The sequence below is a fragment of the Falco cherrug genome, chromosome 5, assembly GCF_023634085.1.
Source record: "Falco cherrug isolate bFalChe1 chromosome 5, bFalChe1.pri, whole genome shotgun sequence".
NCBI lineage: Eukaryota > Metazoa > Chordata > Aves > Falconiformes > Falconidae > Falco > Falco cherrug.
In genome coordinates, this window is record NC_073701.1 from 1924373 (window position 1) to 1943822 (window position 19450).

The window sequence follows — 19450 nt, forward strand, 5'->3', positions numbered from 1 at the left end:
AGCTACGGTAGAGAAATTTATGATATATATAGCACGGCTAGATCAGGAACACAAAAGATCACAAAAAACCAGGAACACAAAAATTCTTTTTCCTCTAATCCCAACTTCTGTAATATTGTATGGAATTTCCTATTTTGCAGCATTTCAAACCAGATATTCTGTTTTATCACTTGTTTGGGTGGTATCCATTGGATTTTGCCTTTCTGGGTGAAGACACATGTTTTGCACAGTCTGGCATGGCAGCCAGTGCAGATTTCCGGAAATTACAGGGCATTTATTAATATTTTCAGAGAGGGCTTTGTATTTTCTAGCCTCTTACACTGGCTCAGAGGGGGTTAAAGTGTTGAGAAGGCACATGTGGCAGAGTTTTACAGGGAAAATAACTGCAAAGGTGGTTTTAATAAGGAATCAAGCCTGAACAAGTGGCTCAGGGGTAATCTGGCTTTCATTTAGAAGGTAGGAGGTTGCAATAAAGCACATTCTCCCCTGACTGCAAATGAGAGCTTGGGGTGCGTGCGGTAGGGTGGCAGGGGAGGGGGACCCCTGGAAATGTTCCTCTGGTGAGTGAGTGACAGCTTCCCTTAGCCACCTACCCTTCCTCTTCTAGGTACGTGTATCACAGCTCCAAGTGGATGGTGGCTGGCAATGCTGATTCCCCGGTGCCCCCCAGGGTTTACATCCACCCTGACTCGCTGGCTTCTGGAGACACCTGGATGAGGCAGGTGGTCAGTTTTGACAAGCTCAAGCTGACCAACAACGAGCTTGATGATCAAGGCCACGTAAGTCTGAAGCTAATCCTGGTGCCTGCTGCCCTCACCTTGCTCCCATCAGACTTGAAAGGGTGCTGCTGCTTCCATGCTCCTGTGTCCTGCTGGGCACATGTGTCTGTAGCCACTTTCCAGAGTTATGGAACTTTTCCCTCTACTTCAGTGCTTTTTCTCAAAATGCTGCCTGACCCTATAAAGCAATAAAGCCCCTTTCTCTCTGCACATAGCACAAACTTCACTGCATACATGTTTGTAAGGAAAGGGTAATTGTCTTCATATTAGCCCTTACTCCATCCCTGCTTCCTTGTACATCTGGATGTAGTGTAGAATATTTGGAAAAAACCCAACCTTTAAAATATCCTTCTCCTTTTGTTTTGTCTTCAGATAATCTTACATTCAATGCATAAATACCAGCCCCGTGTTCATGTCATCCGCAAGGATTTCAGCAGTGATCTCTCTCCTACAAAGCCAGTTCCTTCAGGAGATGGGGTGAAAACCTTCAACTTCCCTGAGACTGTCTTCACCACAGTGACAGCCTACCAAAATCAACAGGTAAAGCTGGGTGCCTTCAGGGTACTTTTATGTTGTGTGTTCGTAAAAATATCAGCCTCCTCTTTGTGTTTGAGACTTTTAACTTCTCTAAGAAATGTAGCTCAAGAAAAGTGTACTCTTTACAGCCTCTCTGGCTTTTTTTCTGCACAAAAAGAAACTGCTTACTGTGGGGTAGTGTGTAGACATGAGGCATCTGGCCAGAAGACCACCTTGCAGATCAGGTGCCTGCAGGTTTTACCGTGAAATAGGTGAGATCAACCATAAAGGGTTGTATTGTGTTCACATGTACTTGCTGCCTTATAGTACAAACTACAGTGTCCTGTCCCCACCGTAATTTTAAGGCAGTACAGCTAGTCTAGATCTGCTATCTGAGAGAGAAAACACATAGTTGTTTTGGGTTTTTTATAGCGATGAGGGGAAAAGTTTTAGAGAAGCACAATCTCACTGGTTTGCTGACAAAAGAAGCCTTTGAACATAAGCAGCAGCTGTCCGTGTATTGCATATGAACTGAAAATCTCATGCATAAATCACATTTGATTCAGATCTTGCACATTCCCGGGGGAGACTGTTACTATTGGCTCCAGATATCATAAGGAAAAGATGTTGTGCCAGTGGGATCCTATCTGTAGAGACTTTGACTTTGTTACTGATCTGCCCTTTTTTTTGAACTAGACTTCATGGCACTAAGAAATGTAACCTCAGCGCACAGTAGTGTTTGATTACAGAATTCCCGGTCTACCCCCATTTTCCCCAGAGATATGATATGTTTAAGAGGAAATTAATTGCTAGGCAAACATGAGTGTTTGAGAATGTAAGCACTTGAGACACCAGCAAAGAAAGGAGATTTGGAAAGGCCTCGCTGTGTATTACACACGTTTGCTCCCCTTTCTTCTTCAGTGGCCAGTGAAAGGTGATGTCCTGGTCTCTGAGGTGGCCAGATTCATCGCTTCTGTGGGCATGTTCATTGCACCCACTGAGAGCTCCTTATAGCCACCCATTCCCCTTGTAGGCTCCTTACGTTTCGCCGACCTGCCAGCTACCCCTGCCTCAGGGATTCCCATTAGCCTTCCCACCCCCGCTGTCACGCGTGGGCTCTGTGTGCTCCTCTTCTCTCAGTCCTGCACACCTACTCCCGATTTTATTCTCAGGTGAGAGGTGCTGTGCACATCCCGGTTCCCTTTCCTCCCCTTCTCCTCCTTCCTGGGGTGGGGGCTGTGATGGCATTAGAAGGGCTGTGTCAGGGAATTTTTCCCAGCCGTGTGAAACAGAATCTGAGTTGGTGAAACTTTTTGCTGTGTTAATACTGTGTCCGCTTAGAGAGCACGAGGTACTGTTACAAGCTAGAACGAGAGTACAAGTTGGCTTGGAAGAAAAACAGTCTGTTATCAAGCCAGTTAGGGAAATAGGTTATTCAAATTTCTGCCATAAATTACAGTGGAGTCTAGAATCAGAAACAGTGAAGTAAATATTTTTTTCATGATAACATCTGTGCTTCTGGAGAATGACTTCATGAACTCAGTGGACATCATTATATTTAGTATTCTTGGACTGAGGGACAGACCCATGTCAAATCAGCTTAGGGAAGATTGTAATACTTAGCCAATTTTTAATAACTGTGAATTATAACAATGTAGTGAATTTAGTATTTTGCAACATACAAGAGAGAGCACACATGCTGACAGTGCTCCCATGACGGATACCCGCTCCTAACTTCTTTCTCAGTATGATTTGGACAAGACTGAGTGCCTTTGAATTGACTTAAATCAGGATCCAAAATGGATCAACTATTCCAGCAGAAAAAAATATTACAGTGCAACAGGGGGTTTGCTGTCCTGGCAGCACTGGAAATCTCCTGACCCCCTTGCCCAAATGCATATACTTGACAAACTTCTAACTGTAGACCAGACATGGAAAGCGGGTAGAGAAAGGAGAAGAAATCGGCAGGAAACAAGCCTGTCATTCTTCCCTAATGACCAGAGCTATAAGGCTTAATTACACAGGTAAGGGACGTGCCAAGGGAGGGGTCTCTGTCAGGCACTGGCACTGGAAGCCACCTCACTGTAAAGAAGCACTGGAATTTCTTCCTGTCCCTGAATTCCAAACATTTGGGGGTTTTGTCAAAAAACAGTTGGGTGTGGTGTGTGGTGGGCATTTTTATAATACCAGTAAAGGAGATTCAAGTAGGTTGGAGAAACCTTTTCATTAAAAATAAATATAAATCCCTTGAATCTGCCTGCATGCCCTCCAGTGGCTGTAAAACTTTGCCTTACTGGGAGAAGCATCTCTGGAAACAATTGTAAAATGTTAGCAAATCCACCACAGGGATTCCCTCTGCTGTAATTCCATCCTACACAGAACGTATCTGTCTCTGTACACACAAGTCCCAGGACAGCTGCAAAGTCAGGCTAACGGAAATTAAGTTCACAAATTAAGCTTCTGCAAAAATAGGAGCTGCATTCCAGATCTGAGGTTAATATCCAGAGTAAGGGCTTGATTCTGACAGAAGCAAAACACCTGCAAATCCGCTACAGATCAGGCTGCATTAAACTAGTCCCTTTTGAGCGGTTTTAGCAAAACCACCTCAAATTTGATAGGACCTGGAGATCTTGCTCTCATTTCACTCCAGAGACAGGGTCTCTGGGGCAAGGTGAGACTGGCAGAGGGAAGTTCTTGCGCTGCACCAAGTTGGGGAATAGCCAACAGGTAGTATGATATCACGGGCTGCAAGGTTAAAATTATTTTCCAAGATGGAATTATGCCTAAAAATAAAGCAGGAAGGAAGATTCCCCCAAAGCATTCAGCCCAGCTGTTGTCCTCTTTGTTTAGAGGAGGGGGAAGGAAAAAAAAAAAAAAGATTTCCAGATCAGAAACCCCTTGAAGGGCCACCCAGATGCTGACCAGAACAGCAGCACCTTGTGGATGTGACCGGGTGGCCAGCTGCCATCTGCAGAGGCTGTAGCCCGTGCTTGGCTTGGCTTTTTCTCCTTCGCATTGTTTGAAGGTCCATGAGTGCATCCAGCTGCTGGATATCTGGAGTGCTGAGGCTGGGATAACTCAGGCACCGGCCAAACCTGAGCAGTATGCCTGCCTCCCGACCCGCACGGCTGCTGATAAGTTATAGCTCCGGGGGTTTTGCTGCTGGATCCAAGGTGTCCTTCTTCGGGAACAGCTTCTCAGCCCCAGCGCTGCACCAGGTGTCCTGATGCTGCCAGGTGTCTGCCGCTGGCACCGCTCATGTGCTGAGCAGAGAATCCGTTCATGGCTAACAGGAGGGCAACTTCAATATAAGTCTGGGGAAATAAGTAGGAAAGGTCATCGAACAGGTGGTTTGGGCAAGAGGGGTAATCATCAGTAGTTTTTATTTGTTGAAATAAAATTGGAGAGAAAACTAATTCTCTTTTTCTTCCTTTATAGATCACCAGATTAAAAATTGACAGAAACCCCTTCGCTAAAGGTTTCAGAGATTCTGGGAGAAACAGGTAATAGGGGCTTGTTTGTGTTTCCTCACCGATCTCTTCACTCTGTGCTCTGATCAGTGCACAGGGCACTCGTCTAAGGCCGAGGAAGGCGTTTTGTGATCCTGATTAATTTTTACAGGAGTTTGCTGTTGAGTAGTTCTTAGAGGAATTAGGACTGTTTTACTTTGCCTAAACAGTTCTAACGTATAATGACGGCTTCCTGAGGAAACCTTTCCCGGTTAGCCAGCTAGACTGACCCCGTTTCTATTCAGAAGTCTCCTCCAGCGCTGCTCCTACTTGTGCCTGGATCCTGACCCAAACCCTGACAGTGGGGCTTAGATATTCTTAGGCAGCGTAACAGTAAAGGCAGCTTATCGCTTTCCTGCTTGACAACATTTTCTGTGACTGTTTTTTTGCTATCGTATGTTTAATTTCCTGTTCACTGCTACCTTAGTACCCCTTCTGTTACCACTGCTTTCAAGGCTTCTTTCTTTCTGTATATATGTTTTGCTGTTTCTGTTTTTTTCCTGCTGGATGATTAATTTATTTATGCTCATCTCTATTATTTGCATGTTCCTCTGAGCTTTTCCATTTGTTGTTGAGAAACATATTTGAGATGTTCTTTAGCATCTCTGATAGTTGATAGTAAACTGTTCATGTATTACTGATATAGTGCCATGGTATCCAACGAATTAGGTAAAATAGATGAACTTGTCAAGATCCTTCAGTTTAAAAAAAAAAAAAATGTCACTAAAATGAAGAACAGAGAGACAAAAATGGAGGACTGCAGATTGTAAAACAGGCTAACTGGTCACAGGCTAACGCTCTGCAAAGTAGTGGAAGTTGTAGGCAAGGGGACCTTGACGTACTTTGCTATAAGCAGAGCTGGCAGAAGCACATTTTGTAATTTTAATTTTCACAGGAAGTTCCAAAAATTGGAGCACAAATGCTTGTTTTACATTAAAGGAAAAATAGAGTTTCTGATAGGTTTGCAGCATAAAAGTGCAAAGATATTCTAGTTTCAAACAATTACAGTTTTTCTCCAGTGATGTCAAATTCTTTCACTTTGACTGTGTGGCTTAATTTTGCCAGGATTTTAATGAAAAGGTTAAGTACAACACCTTGAACATTATTTAGAATAGGTTGAATTTTAACAACACAATAGTAAAACAGGAACTCTAATAAAAACTCCCTTTTTTATTAGTAAAAAACACTACAGACTTATCAAAAAGGAACAAGAAAGTCCAAACAAAAAGTTCCAACTTTTTCTGCCATTCATGAATCCGGCAGAGTGTGCAGCAGATCTAAATGTTTTAGATCTAAATGACACAGGTATCCTTTAAATCAGTGTGATAAAGGCTTTAAACATGAAATTACTTATAGAATTAGACATATCTGACTATGTTACAAGAGCCCTAGGGTTGTAAAGCAAGGCTCTGAGTGTGCAGACCAGAGTGAAAGCTGCATGCATAGCCCTTGTTTGCTGTCCCCATGGGCACTGTAATTCAGGTTTTACTTGCGTGCTCCTCTCATGTGTGTGTTCCCCAGGACCGTGACCTCGTTCGTGGGTTGGTATGGGAAGTGTTCAGCAAACAGGCATCTGCCCTGTCTTTCCCATCACCTGTTCAGATGCTACACTCTCTGTGATCACAAAGACATCTTACTGACCTAGCGACTTCCTAGCTTGGCTCCTCTGTTCTCATCTTACTGTAGCTATGCAAAAAAGATGTTGTCACCCTTATTTAACCCCCACCGTAAGCGCTGGTTATACGTGTTAGTGATACTTGAGGCATATGTGACTTTGACTCTTCTCTCCTGCGTGGGGGAATTAGTATGTGCCCTGGGTACAAGGTCTTCCCTGTGTGCAGAGATACAGCTGCACTGGAGGCTGGGCTTAGAGGAGGGATTGATGCAGTTCCAGGTACATGGTGGGCTAGATTAACATGGAAGGCATTAATAAGGTCCTAGCCCAGTGAATTTAGACAGTTTCCTGAAAAGGTTGGGAATTACTGATCTTTGTAGCTCATTGATTTAAGAAAGGGCAGGAAATTGCTACACGGCTGCAGCTGTGTGGAGGGCTCAGTAAGGCTCTCTGCTGATGTAAAGAGGAATTAAAATCTTTAAGGTATTACACATCAAAGAGAGCAGCCTGAGGCTTTAGGAAGAAAAAAACAGGCAAAGGTATTTGCAAGCATATATAGCAGTCAGGCGCCTGCCTCACAAGCAGTGGTCTGGCTAAGGTTGCACTGCTGTTGTCAACGAGCGGAGGACACTCCAAGGCTCAGCTGCTCCCTTTGAAAGGACACGCACATAGACATACACGCAGAGGGCAAAAGGCATTAGGGTCCAAGCCGTGTGAGGCAAGGACTCTCCAAATGGGACACTGGTTTCTCTTCCCCTTGTGAACTTGTAATCTCATCAGGATCACTGGTCAACTGGAGTGACAATCGGGATGCTCCGTGGCTTCCCACATCCTCCCAACTTTGGTCAGCTGCAGTGCCTGTAGCTGGGGAACTTCCCAATGGAAACGTAAGACTCCTTTGAGAAAGAAACAGGGTAATTTGAAAAAGGGGGCATTTGCAAAGCAGGCAAGTGTAGTATATGTCCAAGAGGGTTTTTGTATAGGGTCTTAAAAAAAAAAAAAGAAAAAAAAAGGTGTGGCAGCAGCAGGGGCCACAGTATGTCTGAGGCTGCTGCAGGGTATCGTATCTCAGTGACACAGGGATACTGAGTGAGAGCTATGGTTAGAGTTTGCCAGCAAATGATGTAGGGGAAAAAAACCCACCCAAACCACTGGAAAAATCAGCATGGTGGGAGAAGAGGAACTCTTAGGTCACTTCTTCCCTAGGACGTTTCCTTTCTGCTTTGGGTTGAGGCTTTTCCATGAAATGGAGTTGGATGCTTTTCTTTCACTTATTCTGATATTGTTTCGCTGTTGTTGCCCACTGCAGAAATTACAGAGTTGACTGTTGTTTTTAAAACTGATTTCCATTTTAAATCTTTCACTTCCATCCGCTCAACAGCCTTCCAGTATGGTGCCTTGTGACTGGTCTCCCTTAGTATGAGAGACTGCTGAAACCCTGCTGCTCTGGGGACACCCCGTCATGATGTAACTGCCTGTACCCAGCCGGGGGAGTGATCTTTTTATGGCTCCCTTCTTGGATCTCCTTCAGTTGTTCGCGTGCTTGTCTCCCTGCACAGCTGCCTGCCTCAGCCCTTGCGCTGGGAGAAGGAGCACTGAGTTATTTCGGAGGGAAGGATGGAAACAGTGCAGCAGCTGGATGCTGTTTTGCAGTCTATGAGCGCTCAGACTGGGTGAACTAACGGTGTTCAGCGATATACCCGTTAGCCTTGGCGGCTGAGCGGGTGAGCCTGTCTTAGGAGGCTGAGTCTTAGTTCCTGCTTATTAGAGATTCCCTCTATGTAATTTTTGGTCCCTGTTCGCTTTACCTGCAAAAGCACGTGAAGCATCTGTAAAAGTGAACCAAAAGAAGCGGTCCTGGTGGTGAAAGCATGCCCAGTCATGTACGTACGAGGCATGTATTACTTGTTTGCTCTCCTCAGCTTCAAGTGTTTGAGAACCAGGGTTTTTGAGATATGGAGCTCAGCTAGCCCAGTGTTTGGGTGGTGAGGGTGCAGGTTTAATGCCACACAGCCTATTTTTTTGGAGCCTGAGTAGAGTTCATTTGACCGTGGGATGCTTGTGGGAGCTCCTTATCCAGGAGGAAGCCAGAACGGACAACAGTCAGGAAACCCAGCAGAGTGATGGAAGAAAAACCCTTAAGCTGAAGGCAAGCAACAGCACTTTCCTTTCAGATGTGGGCAGCCGAGGTGAATAAAAGTTGTTCGTGTTGGAAATGCTCTTTGAGCTTTTGTCTAGGATAAGAGAGCCAGGAAGGCGCTTGAAGCCAGTAGTTTGGCTTCCCCAGTGAACAATGAAACGATGACCTGGATCCTGCGTGCAGCAGGAATGGTGAGGTCGGCCATATGGTATGGATTATGGAGGTGCACAGATAGCTCGTACATCTTTTTTCATTTTTCAGACAATGGAACTGTTTCATTTATTGCCTATTATTAAAACTTTATAGCACTAAAAATAAAAGAATGAATGAAAAAGAGTGAATTTTGGATACCTTTTAAAGGACTGACCTTATTAAAATAAAGCTGGCAGTGAGTCCTCTTCTGATACTTTTTTTTTACTTCCTTCATAAAGATGGTGTGAGAGGGGAGGGTTTATGGCCTGATAGACAGTTTGAAGTAAGTTTTTCAGTGCAGTTCTTTGGAAGAGAAAGTGGATGCCACATGGATAATGTTCAGCACGCTTGGTACCAGCAGCCCTCACCAAAGCCTAAAAGAAGTTGCTGAGATTTCAGAAATGCTGAAAACAATTCCTCTTTTGTCAGCATTTATTATTGCGGTCCCAAAATGTTTCTTCATCGGCCAGGTGGGGTTTGTTTTCCCTGTGAGGGGCTGGAACACACAGAGAATAGCACTCCAGGGTTTCTGTTACTAGGGGAGTGCTACCATTCTGTCCCGCAGTGGAGGTCTGTGGTGGGGCTGGGATTATCTTGGTATCACACCAACGGCACGAACTCCTACGGGAGGGAGGGTTGTAAGACAGCGATGGAGATTCTTGATTCCCACCTCCTCATATCAACATTTGCTTTAAAAAACAGGAATACAGACGGAAAAAAAAAAATATTGAAAGACTGGGGATAGAGTTGTAAAATGAGTCACGCGGAAGTGGTGTGCCTTCTCACCGAAGCTGGTTTTGACATGGCTGCATGTTCTTTTTCTGCAAGACTCCATACCGGGGTGGTATGTGCCTAGCAGGTTAGCAGATGAGGTTGCTGTCTCATGGATCTTGTCTGATGCATAGAAAAAGGTTAAAGTTCAGTAAGGGTGTGTTCTGCTTAGATGCTATTTCAGAAGCACCCACAACATTTGTTCTGCACAAAAAAACCCAACACCCAAACCCAACAAATTAGCAGGAAAAAAGGATGATCTAGGATATAGGGACCTGAATTTGTGCATAGAACTGGACATTTGAGCTCAGTCACCCGCATACTTAAAAAGGGTGGTTTATAATGCACATCCAACATGTGCACACCTCTGGGGGAGTAAAGGACTCTCCTTTGGGGCAGGAAGAGGAAAGTGGTGGCTTGAAGCCAGCTGTGGAGTGTGGCATCTGTTCTTCAGGTACCTGTGGCTGCAGCGCTGCCCTCAGCATCACAGGGCAGCCTGTGAATCCGGGGAGGCCATGGTGTTGCTGCTGGCACTTGCAGCCTGGGAAGGGGAGGGTGACAGGAGCCAGGTCCACTGCAGAGGGGCTGCTCTAGACCTGCTCCCCTGGAGCAGGAGGAGGGGGGTCCCTGCCTGCATCCCTCCTTTTTCTGGATGCCCTACAGGGCAGGAATTGAGCAGCTTCCCAAGCTGCTCTGGTGCACTCAGTGTTGCCATTTACCCTCCGTTAGCTCACAGGCACAGCGGAGTCCAACCCTTGAAAGCAGTATATGATTCCTGATTTAGTCTTTTATTTCTTCTTTTTATTATTTTCATTTATTTGATTTATTATCTTTTCATTATTCTCTCTTTTCCTTTTCTTTTAGAAGTACAAATTACACAGTACTTGCAAGAACTGTATTGGTACTGGGGAAAGTGGTAAACAGAGAGCTAGAAACGTCAAACTGTGAGTCAGGCCGAGCTGAGATGATGCAGCTCCGTGCAGAGGCAGGGCAACAGCCGTAACCTGCCTTTGCTGATTCCCTGAGCCACATCCTGTTGGGGGTTGGATTTTTCTGGAAGGGAGTCACGAGAGCAAAGCTAGAAGTCAGACACTGGTGCAAGGTGGGGTTATGTGCACGGGGATCTCGTGCCTGAGCCAGACCGTGTGAACACCAGTTTGGTGAACTGGCCTCCCTGCACGATCCGCGAGGCAGACGCGGAGCAGCTGGATGAGCACAGCTGGAACTTTCAGTCTGCATTTCTGGATGTATTACTTGTTTTTAATTGTCAAGGGAGGTTCTTTCAACAGCAGGTCTTGTTGCATTGCAACTTGCTGAGGGCATTTTATGCCCCCTGGATATATGGTACCAGCAAGTCCTGCCTCAGCATTTGGGCTGAGGATCATTTCTTGAGGCTGCAGAAAGGTACCGGTCTCTTCCCAGCTGTGTGAGTCGAGAAGCAGACGGAGTCAGAACATGTGTGGCTTTCTCACACGGGGAGCAGGGGAAATCCTGGGGGTGGTACTGGTAGTCAAAGAGCTGCTTTTGCACGCAGAGCCCAGCTCAGCAGATGGGTTCACGTTCTGCGCAGCCTTGTTGTCTCTGAGCTCCATGAGCTGGCAGGGGCCACTGTATTAACCAAATAGTTTTGTTGTAATGTGCTCAGCGCTAGTGTGAGACTGCTATGCAGAGATGTCTTCTGTTTCTACTTCTAACAGCTTAGCAGCTAATAAACACCATGCAACAACCTCTCTTCTAAACCTCCTCTTAAAATACAGAGTTTGGTTTGCCAACTCCAATGTATTTAAAGCATCTGAGCTTCCGGGGAGACTTTGGAAAGTTAACTGAGTGAGTGGAGGCACGTGCAGAAAGACATTTTCAGAAGCAAAAGGCAGCTCCAGTATCAACTCAACATCTGATGAGAGGCTCTGGGGATGTTAGAGCCTTTTGCATTGAAAGGGGATATGTTCTTGCATTTGACAAAGCATCTCTAGTTGTGTCCAGTCAGTGTGAGGGCTACAACTCACTTCTGGAAAAGAGGCAGGAGAAGGCGAGGAATGAGGAACAGAGCAGTTTGCAGCTTCCACCAGGGTCAGCCTTTCCTGGGGTGAAACTCCGGGGGGTTGTCTCGTAAAGAATGTGGGAGTCTTTTCCTGGTAATGCACCTACGTCCTTACTGAGCCTGTGGAGTTAGAGACTTTCAGCAGACCTAGTGTTCTGTCATGAAAATAAGAGCAAATCTGATACCTCAGCTCTTCAAGAGGAAAAGCTGTCACTTGATTTTGGCGTTTTTCTCTTTGGTACTGTCTTTGTGGGGAGTTAGGGACCCAAAGCAGAGATGCCACTGATCTTTAAAAAGTCTCTTATGCATTTCTAGTAGAAGTCCAAACCCAAGGAGACTCCTTTTTGATGGCTTCCCGTAGCACTTCAGAACAGTGTCCAGAACTAGGAAGTGGCAGGGAAAGGCAATTCACAAAATCTCTGTGATTCTGTAGGCTGAATCCCAGACCTCCCTTGTTTGCATGGCAGCTTGTATCTACAAAGCATGGAATCCCGCTCCAACATAGAGCACGCCTTGACAAGCTGACGTCATGTGTCCCCTGCAAAGCAGGCAGAAAGCTGGGGATCCTTGTTAAAAAAGAAAAGGGCACTGGGAGACCGTGAGGAGCTTTTGAGATACTGGGCTGGGGAAATTTCATTTTACTCTGGTAGCCAGCACCTGTGCGGGAAGGCTTGCTTGAGGAATTCACAGATGTCAAGGTGACCTTTTGGTGGCTGCTGGCAGCCTGTCAAGCAGGGTCGGAGCCCTTTTCCCCCGGCGCTGATACCCTTGCCAGCTGACTGACATTCTTCTCTCCTTGTTTTATTTTCATTGCACAGGACGGGGCTGGAGGCCATTATGGAGACCTATGCCTTCTGGAGGCCCCCCGTGCGCACTCTCACCTTTGAAGACTTCACTACTATGCAGAAGCAGCAAGGTGAGCATACGAAGGGCACGCAGAGAGCGGTAAAAAGAGCAGAAGAGGGTGTAAGAGCAGCAACGTGCTCTGCTCTGCATCCAGCATCTGGGATGGGGATGTCATGCTCCTTGTTGAGCTCTTCGCTGTTGTGCAGGGACACAGAGCAGAGAGGAGGGATGGAGGGAAGGACTATGCCTTAGGATGTGCAGTAGAGCTGCTCCATCTCCCTGGTGCCCCCAGTGCCAGGACTAGAATCCTGGGAGGTGGAAGGTACAGCAGAATGGAGCGCAGGGTTAGGCAAACCAGCCTGAGTACATGACATGAGTTAAGTGTGAAGAGAGCACCAAGAGACCGAGAAAACACTCCAACATGTCACACACATTCTCCACGTACAGTTAATGTTTGCCATTTGTGTGAAAACACAAGGGGAAGGGGTGTATGTCCTCTGGAAGCTTTAGGAGACCAGAAACGTGCCTCCCCCCAGGATCATGCTGCCTCTTGTTCAAAACCTGGTGGCCTTGCTGCAGAGACTTTCTGTTAGTATGAGCCTGGCAGGAATCACTGGGTAGGCCAAGTGTTTTCCGCTTGTTCATGCTGTGTCTTTTCATAGCTTCTGCCCTTTACATCTCTCATTTGTTAAGTAGGGCTTTCATCTCCAGTTTCAGGCTGTGTTACTATTTTTTTTTCAGGGATAGGACTTCCTCATTCACTTCGTTGCAGCTATTTCTAGTTAAAATCAGTAATCACTGGAAATAGAGGTATCAGGGAAACTTGGTACTTTCTTTAATTCCAATATACATGCAAGAAATGAAACAATCCAAACCCGTGTTCAAATGTGACACCTATGAGGTTAAACAATCAAAACCAGTTGCATGCCCTGTGTAGCAGATTGTCCAGCCTCCCACCCTTGAGCTTGACATCACTTCCCTCTACCCCTGAACCCACCTGGGGATTGTGTGGTCTCCTCCAGAGGGAGCAGAGCAGCACTGGTTGCCAAGGCTGAACCAGAAGGGGATACAGTGCAGGAATCTCTTCTGGCTGGCTGTCGCCCACGTCAGTTCCCCGTGCAACGCCCCAGAGCCCAGGTCACCTGCTACACTGTTTTTCTGATGGCACAGCACCAGCGGCGGACAGGGCACAGTTCTGTGGGCTGCCTTAGGCTCCCCGTGCACGCTTCTTGGGGGGGGGAGGTTTTGCACAAGATCAGGGGCTCGTGCCAAGGAGCACTTCTGGTGGGCTGTGCGGTCAGAGATGGGTTAAAGCAGGGATTCAGAAATGTTTTCATCACCCACCCAAATAGAAACATAACAGCCTTTCCTCCTGGTCACAGTCGCTGAGGCAGCCTCCCTCCTCACACGCCTTCCCGTCCCTCCCACTGGTTATCAGATAACATCCTAGTGGCAAGTCCAGCTATTGCTTACGTGGTAAGGTAATATTAGGAAAGGAAAATATTTAATGTATTTTTAGCTTGTTTTAATATAGTTTGGCAGCTGAAAAACCAGGAAGCAAGCCAGTACCCTGTGACCAGCTGGCTCTGTGCAGACCACCGACATTGCACCAGAGACCACTAGGGCTTAGGGCAGCCCTTAGCTAAAGCTGTGTCCGCAGGTTGGTGTCAAAACTTAACAACTCACTACAAAACAGTGCTCTTGAACTCTGCATTTAGCCATGCGAAGCGATCTCAAGATAAGGAATCAGAAATATTCCCTCCATCACAGTGCTTACCTCTCCAGTGGCTGCTGCAATGAGCTGACCCCTGGTCTCAGCAATAGGTGCAAAGCCAAGGTACAAACACAGCACAATTTTAATTTCTGGCTGCTGGGACAGTCCCCAGGGGCCAGCACAAATATGTTGGTCTGGAGGCCTTGGAATTGCTGGCAGAAAGAGCAAGAAATGCTGAGGTGGCTTTAAGCCACATGTGATTCTTCCCTCCAAACATAAGACGACCAGGATGTGCAGTGCCCATGCCTCTTCAGCTCCTTACGTTCAGGCACATGAGCTGTGTGGCAGGTGAGTGGATCCCTGGTGTTGAACAGCTGGCCGCAGTGTAAGCTATTGCACTTCAGTGCTGAGCCGTGGCCAGTCTCATCATGGAAGTGATTTGCCTGGGGCTCTATTTCTCTCTCCCGCCTGAAGTTCAGGGCTCTGAATGAATATGCGTCAATATGTGCGTGAATATGCCCTTGCATATTTATGAATTAGAAGTTTTCAGGGTATTGTTTTAATAATCAGATGCTTTAATTCTAGATTGTGCTGTTGTCTCCAAAGCTGGGTGAGTATATGCCATTTCAGAATAAACATCTGAGGAAGTGCACGCCTCTATTTTATCCCTTGAGTTGTTGGTTGGGAAACTGCACTGGGGCTATGAGAGACTTTGGGGACTAGATGTGTCCTCTGCAGCTGAAAAGGAGCGCATGCTTACTGCAGAGAGACAAGATGAGAGCAACAAAAGAGGCCACGTGCCTAGGAAGAAACATCATCGATGAGGAACGAGTTATGGTTGTTCAGCCTGGTGAGGAGGGAGAGAGTACATAACAGTACTGAAATAAGACGCTGTCTGGGTGGAGAGGAAAAAAGCAGTAGGATCCAGTTATATGAAGTCTAGCAAAGTGCTGGATCAGATCCCTTGTAGGAACTGTGGAATTTAGCCTTGATTTTCAAGAGATTAGTCCCCCCCCCACACTTTCCTTGTAGGAAAAATGATGCTTTCTGGGGCAGAAGCTTGGGACTCCAGCAGTATTAATACGGTGCCTTTGCTGCTTTCCAGCTAGGTTTTTCTGTGCTACAGATTGCTATGGATTCTTAGCTTTTGGTTTGTCATTTGGTAATTTTTTCATGAAATGAAAATGTTATCTGCCTTTTCCAAAACAGTTTTGTTAAACAAATCCATCTGAATTATTTGGTTAGGTTAGAGATTTGACTGATAGAAATAACTGTATAGGTGTGATGGATTTTTGGAGAGCATTTAACTTATCGCCACATGTATCAGCTTGGAAAAGTTAGCATTAGCGTGTATTAAGAAATGAGTAGCTGACCGATGGCAAAGCTGACACGATAACCGTAAATCCAGCATCCAGTGAGGACAGTCCCACTGTTGCTCTGCAGGGGCTGGTTCCAGCACTAACTTGTCCAGAACTAAATGAAACAGTGCAGTTATTAAAAGGTACAAATCTCATAAAAGTGGTCAGTAATGATGGGGACAAAGGTATGAAGGGCGATAGAGTTTGCTTGGTGACCTGCATGCATTCAAACAAAGCGTGGCTTTTCGCTCAGCCAGATATGATATTGTGTGTCTAGAAACAAAGCATAGGACGTACATACCCACCAAGTGTACTGGAAATTGTTGGCACGGTGAGAATTTGGAGGTCTCAGTGGATAAGCCATTGCATGGGCAAGAGGCAGTGTATGTAAAACTGTGATACGCAGTCCTTGGTGTAGAAAAAAAATATCAGTAAGCAGCGGGGAGGCAATTTCCTAGCTGTAAACTGACATTGCAATATGGCCTTCTACTGTAAGTATTTTTAAAGGGCAGAAAGAGATTGAAGAAGATTCAGGGAAAAAATGTAGAATGATTTGTTGAATGAAGAAGATGCCTGAGAATGAAAACTCAGTTTGCATAGTTAATAAAAAAGATTGAGTACTGAATCTTGTACCGAATCTTGCAGAGAGAAGAGTACGTTATAGCTTTGTCTCAGCCATCCTCAACAGACTCTTGCGACTGCAATTTCAGTGTTTTCCTGACCCAACTGAGTCAGTTCAAGCTTCATTCAAGTGGCTCTGATTTTTCTACTCTAACTGAATTCTCATCACTTTTCGTGGGATCTTTAAAGGTAAAGAAAACAGAAGTTCCCACTCATCCACCTTCTTCCTTCATACATTTAATTGTTTACAGGTTTTTATGTCCCCCTTCTGTGCTTCTCACAGCGAATAGCACCAGCCATTTCATTTCTCTTCAAGTGGGAACTTTTCCAGGTCCTTAATCGTTTCTTTAAAAACAAGTCTGCACAGAGTATTCCAGATGCATCCACATGATACAATTATCTAAAGGTATTATAATTTTTTCCACATTATCCTTTCTGCCATTCAACATACATCCTAGTGCTTTGCTCATTTGTTTGGCTCAAGCTGTATGTTGAACAAGGGCCGCAGTGACACACCGAATTGATACTTGGTGTGCTGGATGCAGCTGTTTCATACAGGGATTAAATAACTTTCTAATCTATGCAATGATGGGCTTCAGCTGCCACACAGACTGGAGAGCCTGATATTACAGCCAGTCACACAGATGCCTGCTGTGGCTGGCTTCAGCGGTCCGCCAGCTTTATTTGCAGGTGTTGCTGTTGAAGTAAAGCATGTCAGTAAGTCTCTGCAGGTGTGTGACCTGAGTGGTCATCATATTGTCCTACCAAGAAGAAGGACATGCTGTTTCTGTCAGTGAAATCCTCTGGCCTGAGAACAAAACCTCTCTTTTGCAGCAGGTGGTCCAAAAGTCATTGCAGCTTTACAAGGGCAAGTACCATGTTTGACACAATCACAGCAGATTTGCAGCCAATTTGGAAAAAAAAGTCCCCCCTGAAAAAAACCTTTGCAAGAAATGATCAGAAAACGGCAGTCCAGGGGAGGCTGACCTTCTGGAGAATGATGTCACCCGCTCTGCAGTCTACTTACTACTAGGGAAAAAGGGGGCTTGGGATTATTGAATGCACATGGTAATGAGATGTGGGGAAAGCCAAGAATCTATTAAAGTCTTTAATTGGAATATATTTTCAAAATTTAGATTGAACCTCATCCAGATTCTCATTATTAAAAATATGTGGCTCAGTTTCTTGATTTAACAGGGAACATAAAAAAATAAAGAAGAGAGGGGGGGAAAGAAAATAAGAGTTCCAGTAACTCTGGATTGTGTTGCTTTCCAAGAGTAAAAAAGAGCCATTGCTGGCTCCTATGTGATATACAGTTTCCCACAGGATATTGTGATGAGCAGATTGCTATCAGTGACTGTAAGTTTTGCCAGGACATAGAGATTAGAAAGGCACTGTAACAATACTGGGATAGCGATCAGTATCTGATCCGTCCTACAAAAGCTGATGAGTTATGCAAGAACTAAAATCAAAGGTATGCTGGCAGCTGGTAAAAAGAATTGCCTCCTAAGCAGAATTTCAGTACCAGTATGAGAGTCACACGATGTGGTAAATCAGCAGGTTTGCAGCACATAAAATTTTACTTCACCATTAAATTACTGTTTTGATACTGGCGTACCAGATCTGGGAGAGTCAAACGACTTCGCTATGGCTGGTGAGTTCTCAAGGCAGCTTTTCTTTCACATGGGGTTTCTTTGCTCGAATAAGTGCCTTTGCTGAGGACTCCACCAATTGTTTTCAGTAGATTCAACCCATCCTCCATCAGCTTGAGCATCTGCATTGATCTTGGGCTGGAGCCCTGAGGTAGAGAGGCCACCTGCTAGAGAGTCTGCAAAATTGTCATTAATGGTTGTTGAGATTAGCATCAAGAGCTTGAAATTTGTCCAAAAAAGGTACTGGAGGCAAAGAGGGGTGTGCTCCTCACCAGTAAGACAGCTGTTGGTATCTCTGGTAGCAGCAGGTATCCTGCTATCTCTAGAGCAGCATGCGTGTACAAACTGGTGATCGAATTTTGACTCAGTCTGTTCAAGACTCCCTCTCTCTCCCTCGGAGAGAAACACTGGAACCCTGCAGTCTTGTGTCAACAAGGATATGCACAAAAGGCTCCCTTCCTCTGTGTGGAAGAGGTTCAATCTTCTCATTTACTGCAGGAAAGGAATGATGTCTTCTTATAGTCATGATGCATCCAGACAGACCCTAAGGCTGCATGATATAGCAGCAGCTGGGGGACTGATACGCTGAGGTCTTGCTGCTTTTCCAGCTTCCCTGTCTGTGAACGTTACCCTTTTCAGGCAGGCATCACTCTGTCTTACCAAAGTTTGTCTGTGCCGCATGTTACTCATTTCTTCTTTGGTATAATACTCTTCTCCGCATGGGGGGTGGTGGTGGGTGTGTGCTCAGACAGCTGCCCTGCTTGCACCCATCTGAAATCAGTATCGCGAGCGCACAAACGTGTATCGGTGTCAAGCGGAGGGAAGACTGAGCCCTCCAGAGCTTTGTCTGAAGGCAGCACAGGCGCCTTGAGGCAGAAAGAAGGAAATAACTGTTCAGATCCTTTCAACTTTATCTGAGATCCCAGATCCCTGAAATATCATCCCCCAAGATGTCAGAGGAGGCTGAACAACCTACAAATACATCTGCTTGGCCACTTGCCTCCTGACGGCAGCCATCGGTTCTCCCAGCAATGCCACCAGGATAATCTGGATGCGGCTTCCCTTTCGAAATCAATTGTGAACGGTCCAGGCTATTGGCAGAGGTCAGATATCTGGGTTTGGTCTCAATTATCTTCTTGATACTTTTGACCTTGAAGATGAGATTGGAAACAGAGCAGTTGTTGCCAGAGTTATTGGGATCAAGCGCTGGTTTCTGCTGCATACTTCAGATGGCTCATGGATTGCCTCATTTAAACGAAGCAACAGGGAACAAACTGTTCCAGCTTCTTCTTGGTTGAGCTGCAGACAGCTTTTCTTTAGGGAAGGGGCGTTTCTGGTTCTTCAAGGTCTCATCTTTCACAGTTAAAAGCTAAGATATCCTCCCAGATGTGACATGAAGGGCTGGGAGTCAAACTCTGTGCCACTGGCTGGTGACCTGAAAGGAGCCCGAAGCACTCTGTTACTCCAGGGAGGTGTTTACCCCGATGTCTAATTACTGAAGTGTAAATCTCTGTTATCTCACGGGTGCTGATCAGATTTCGTGTGGATGAATGGAGGGGGGCAATGACACTTTGAAGATTTGCACAATTTCCTCTGAGCGGCACATTATTCTGTTACCAGTAGAAAGTGGCATGTGCTTTGAGCTTGCCGCCATACTCTGACATTTCTCCTCAGTTCAGAAATTTTGAACCACAGT

At 45.6% G+C, this 19450-nt stretch overlaps 1 protein-coding gene across 1 annotated transcript in view; it reads left to right on the top strand.

Annotated features, from left to right (window-relative positions):
- TBX15 (T-box transcription factor 15) overlaps positions 1–19450 on the top strand; it is a 98435-nt gene that overhangs the window by 69002 nt on the left and 9983 nt on the right. Inside the window, exons 4-7 of the mRNA XM_027798458.2 lie at positions 608–779; positions 1152–1319; positions 4734–4798; positions 12382–12479. Of these exons, the coding sequence (XP_027654259.2) occupies positions 608–779; positions 1152–1319; positions 4734–4798; positions 12382–12479 (503 nt within the window). The remainder of the gene's footprint in view (positions 1–607; positions 780–1151; positions 1320–4733; positions 4799–12381; positions 12480–19450) is intronic.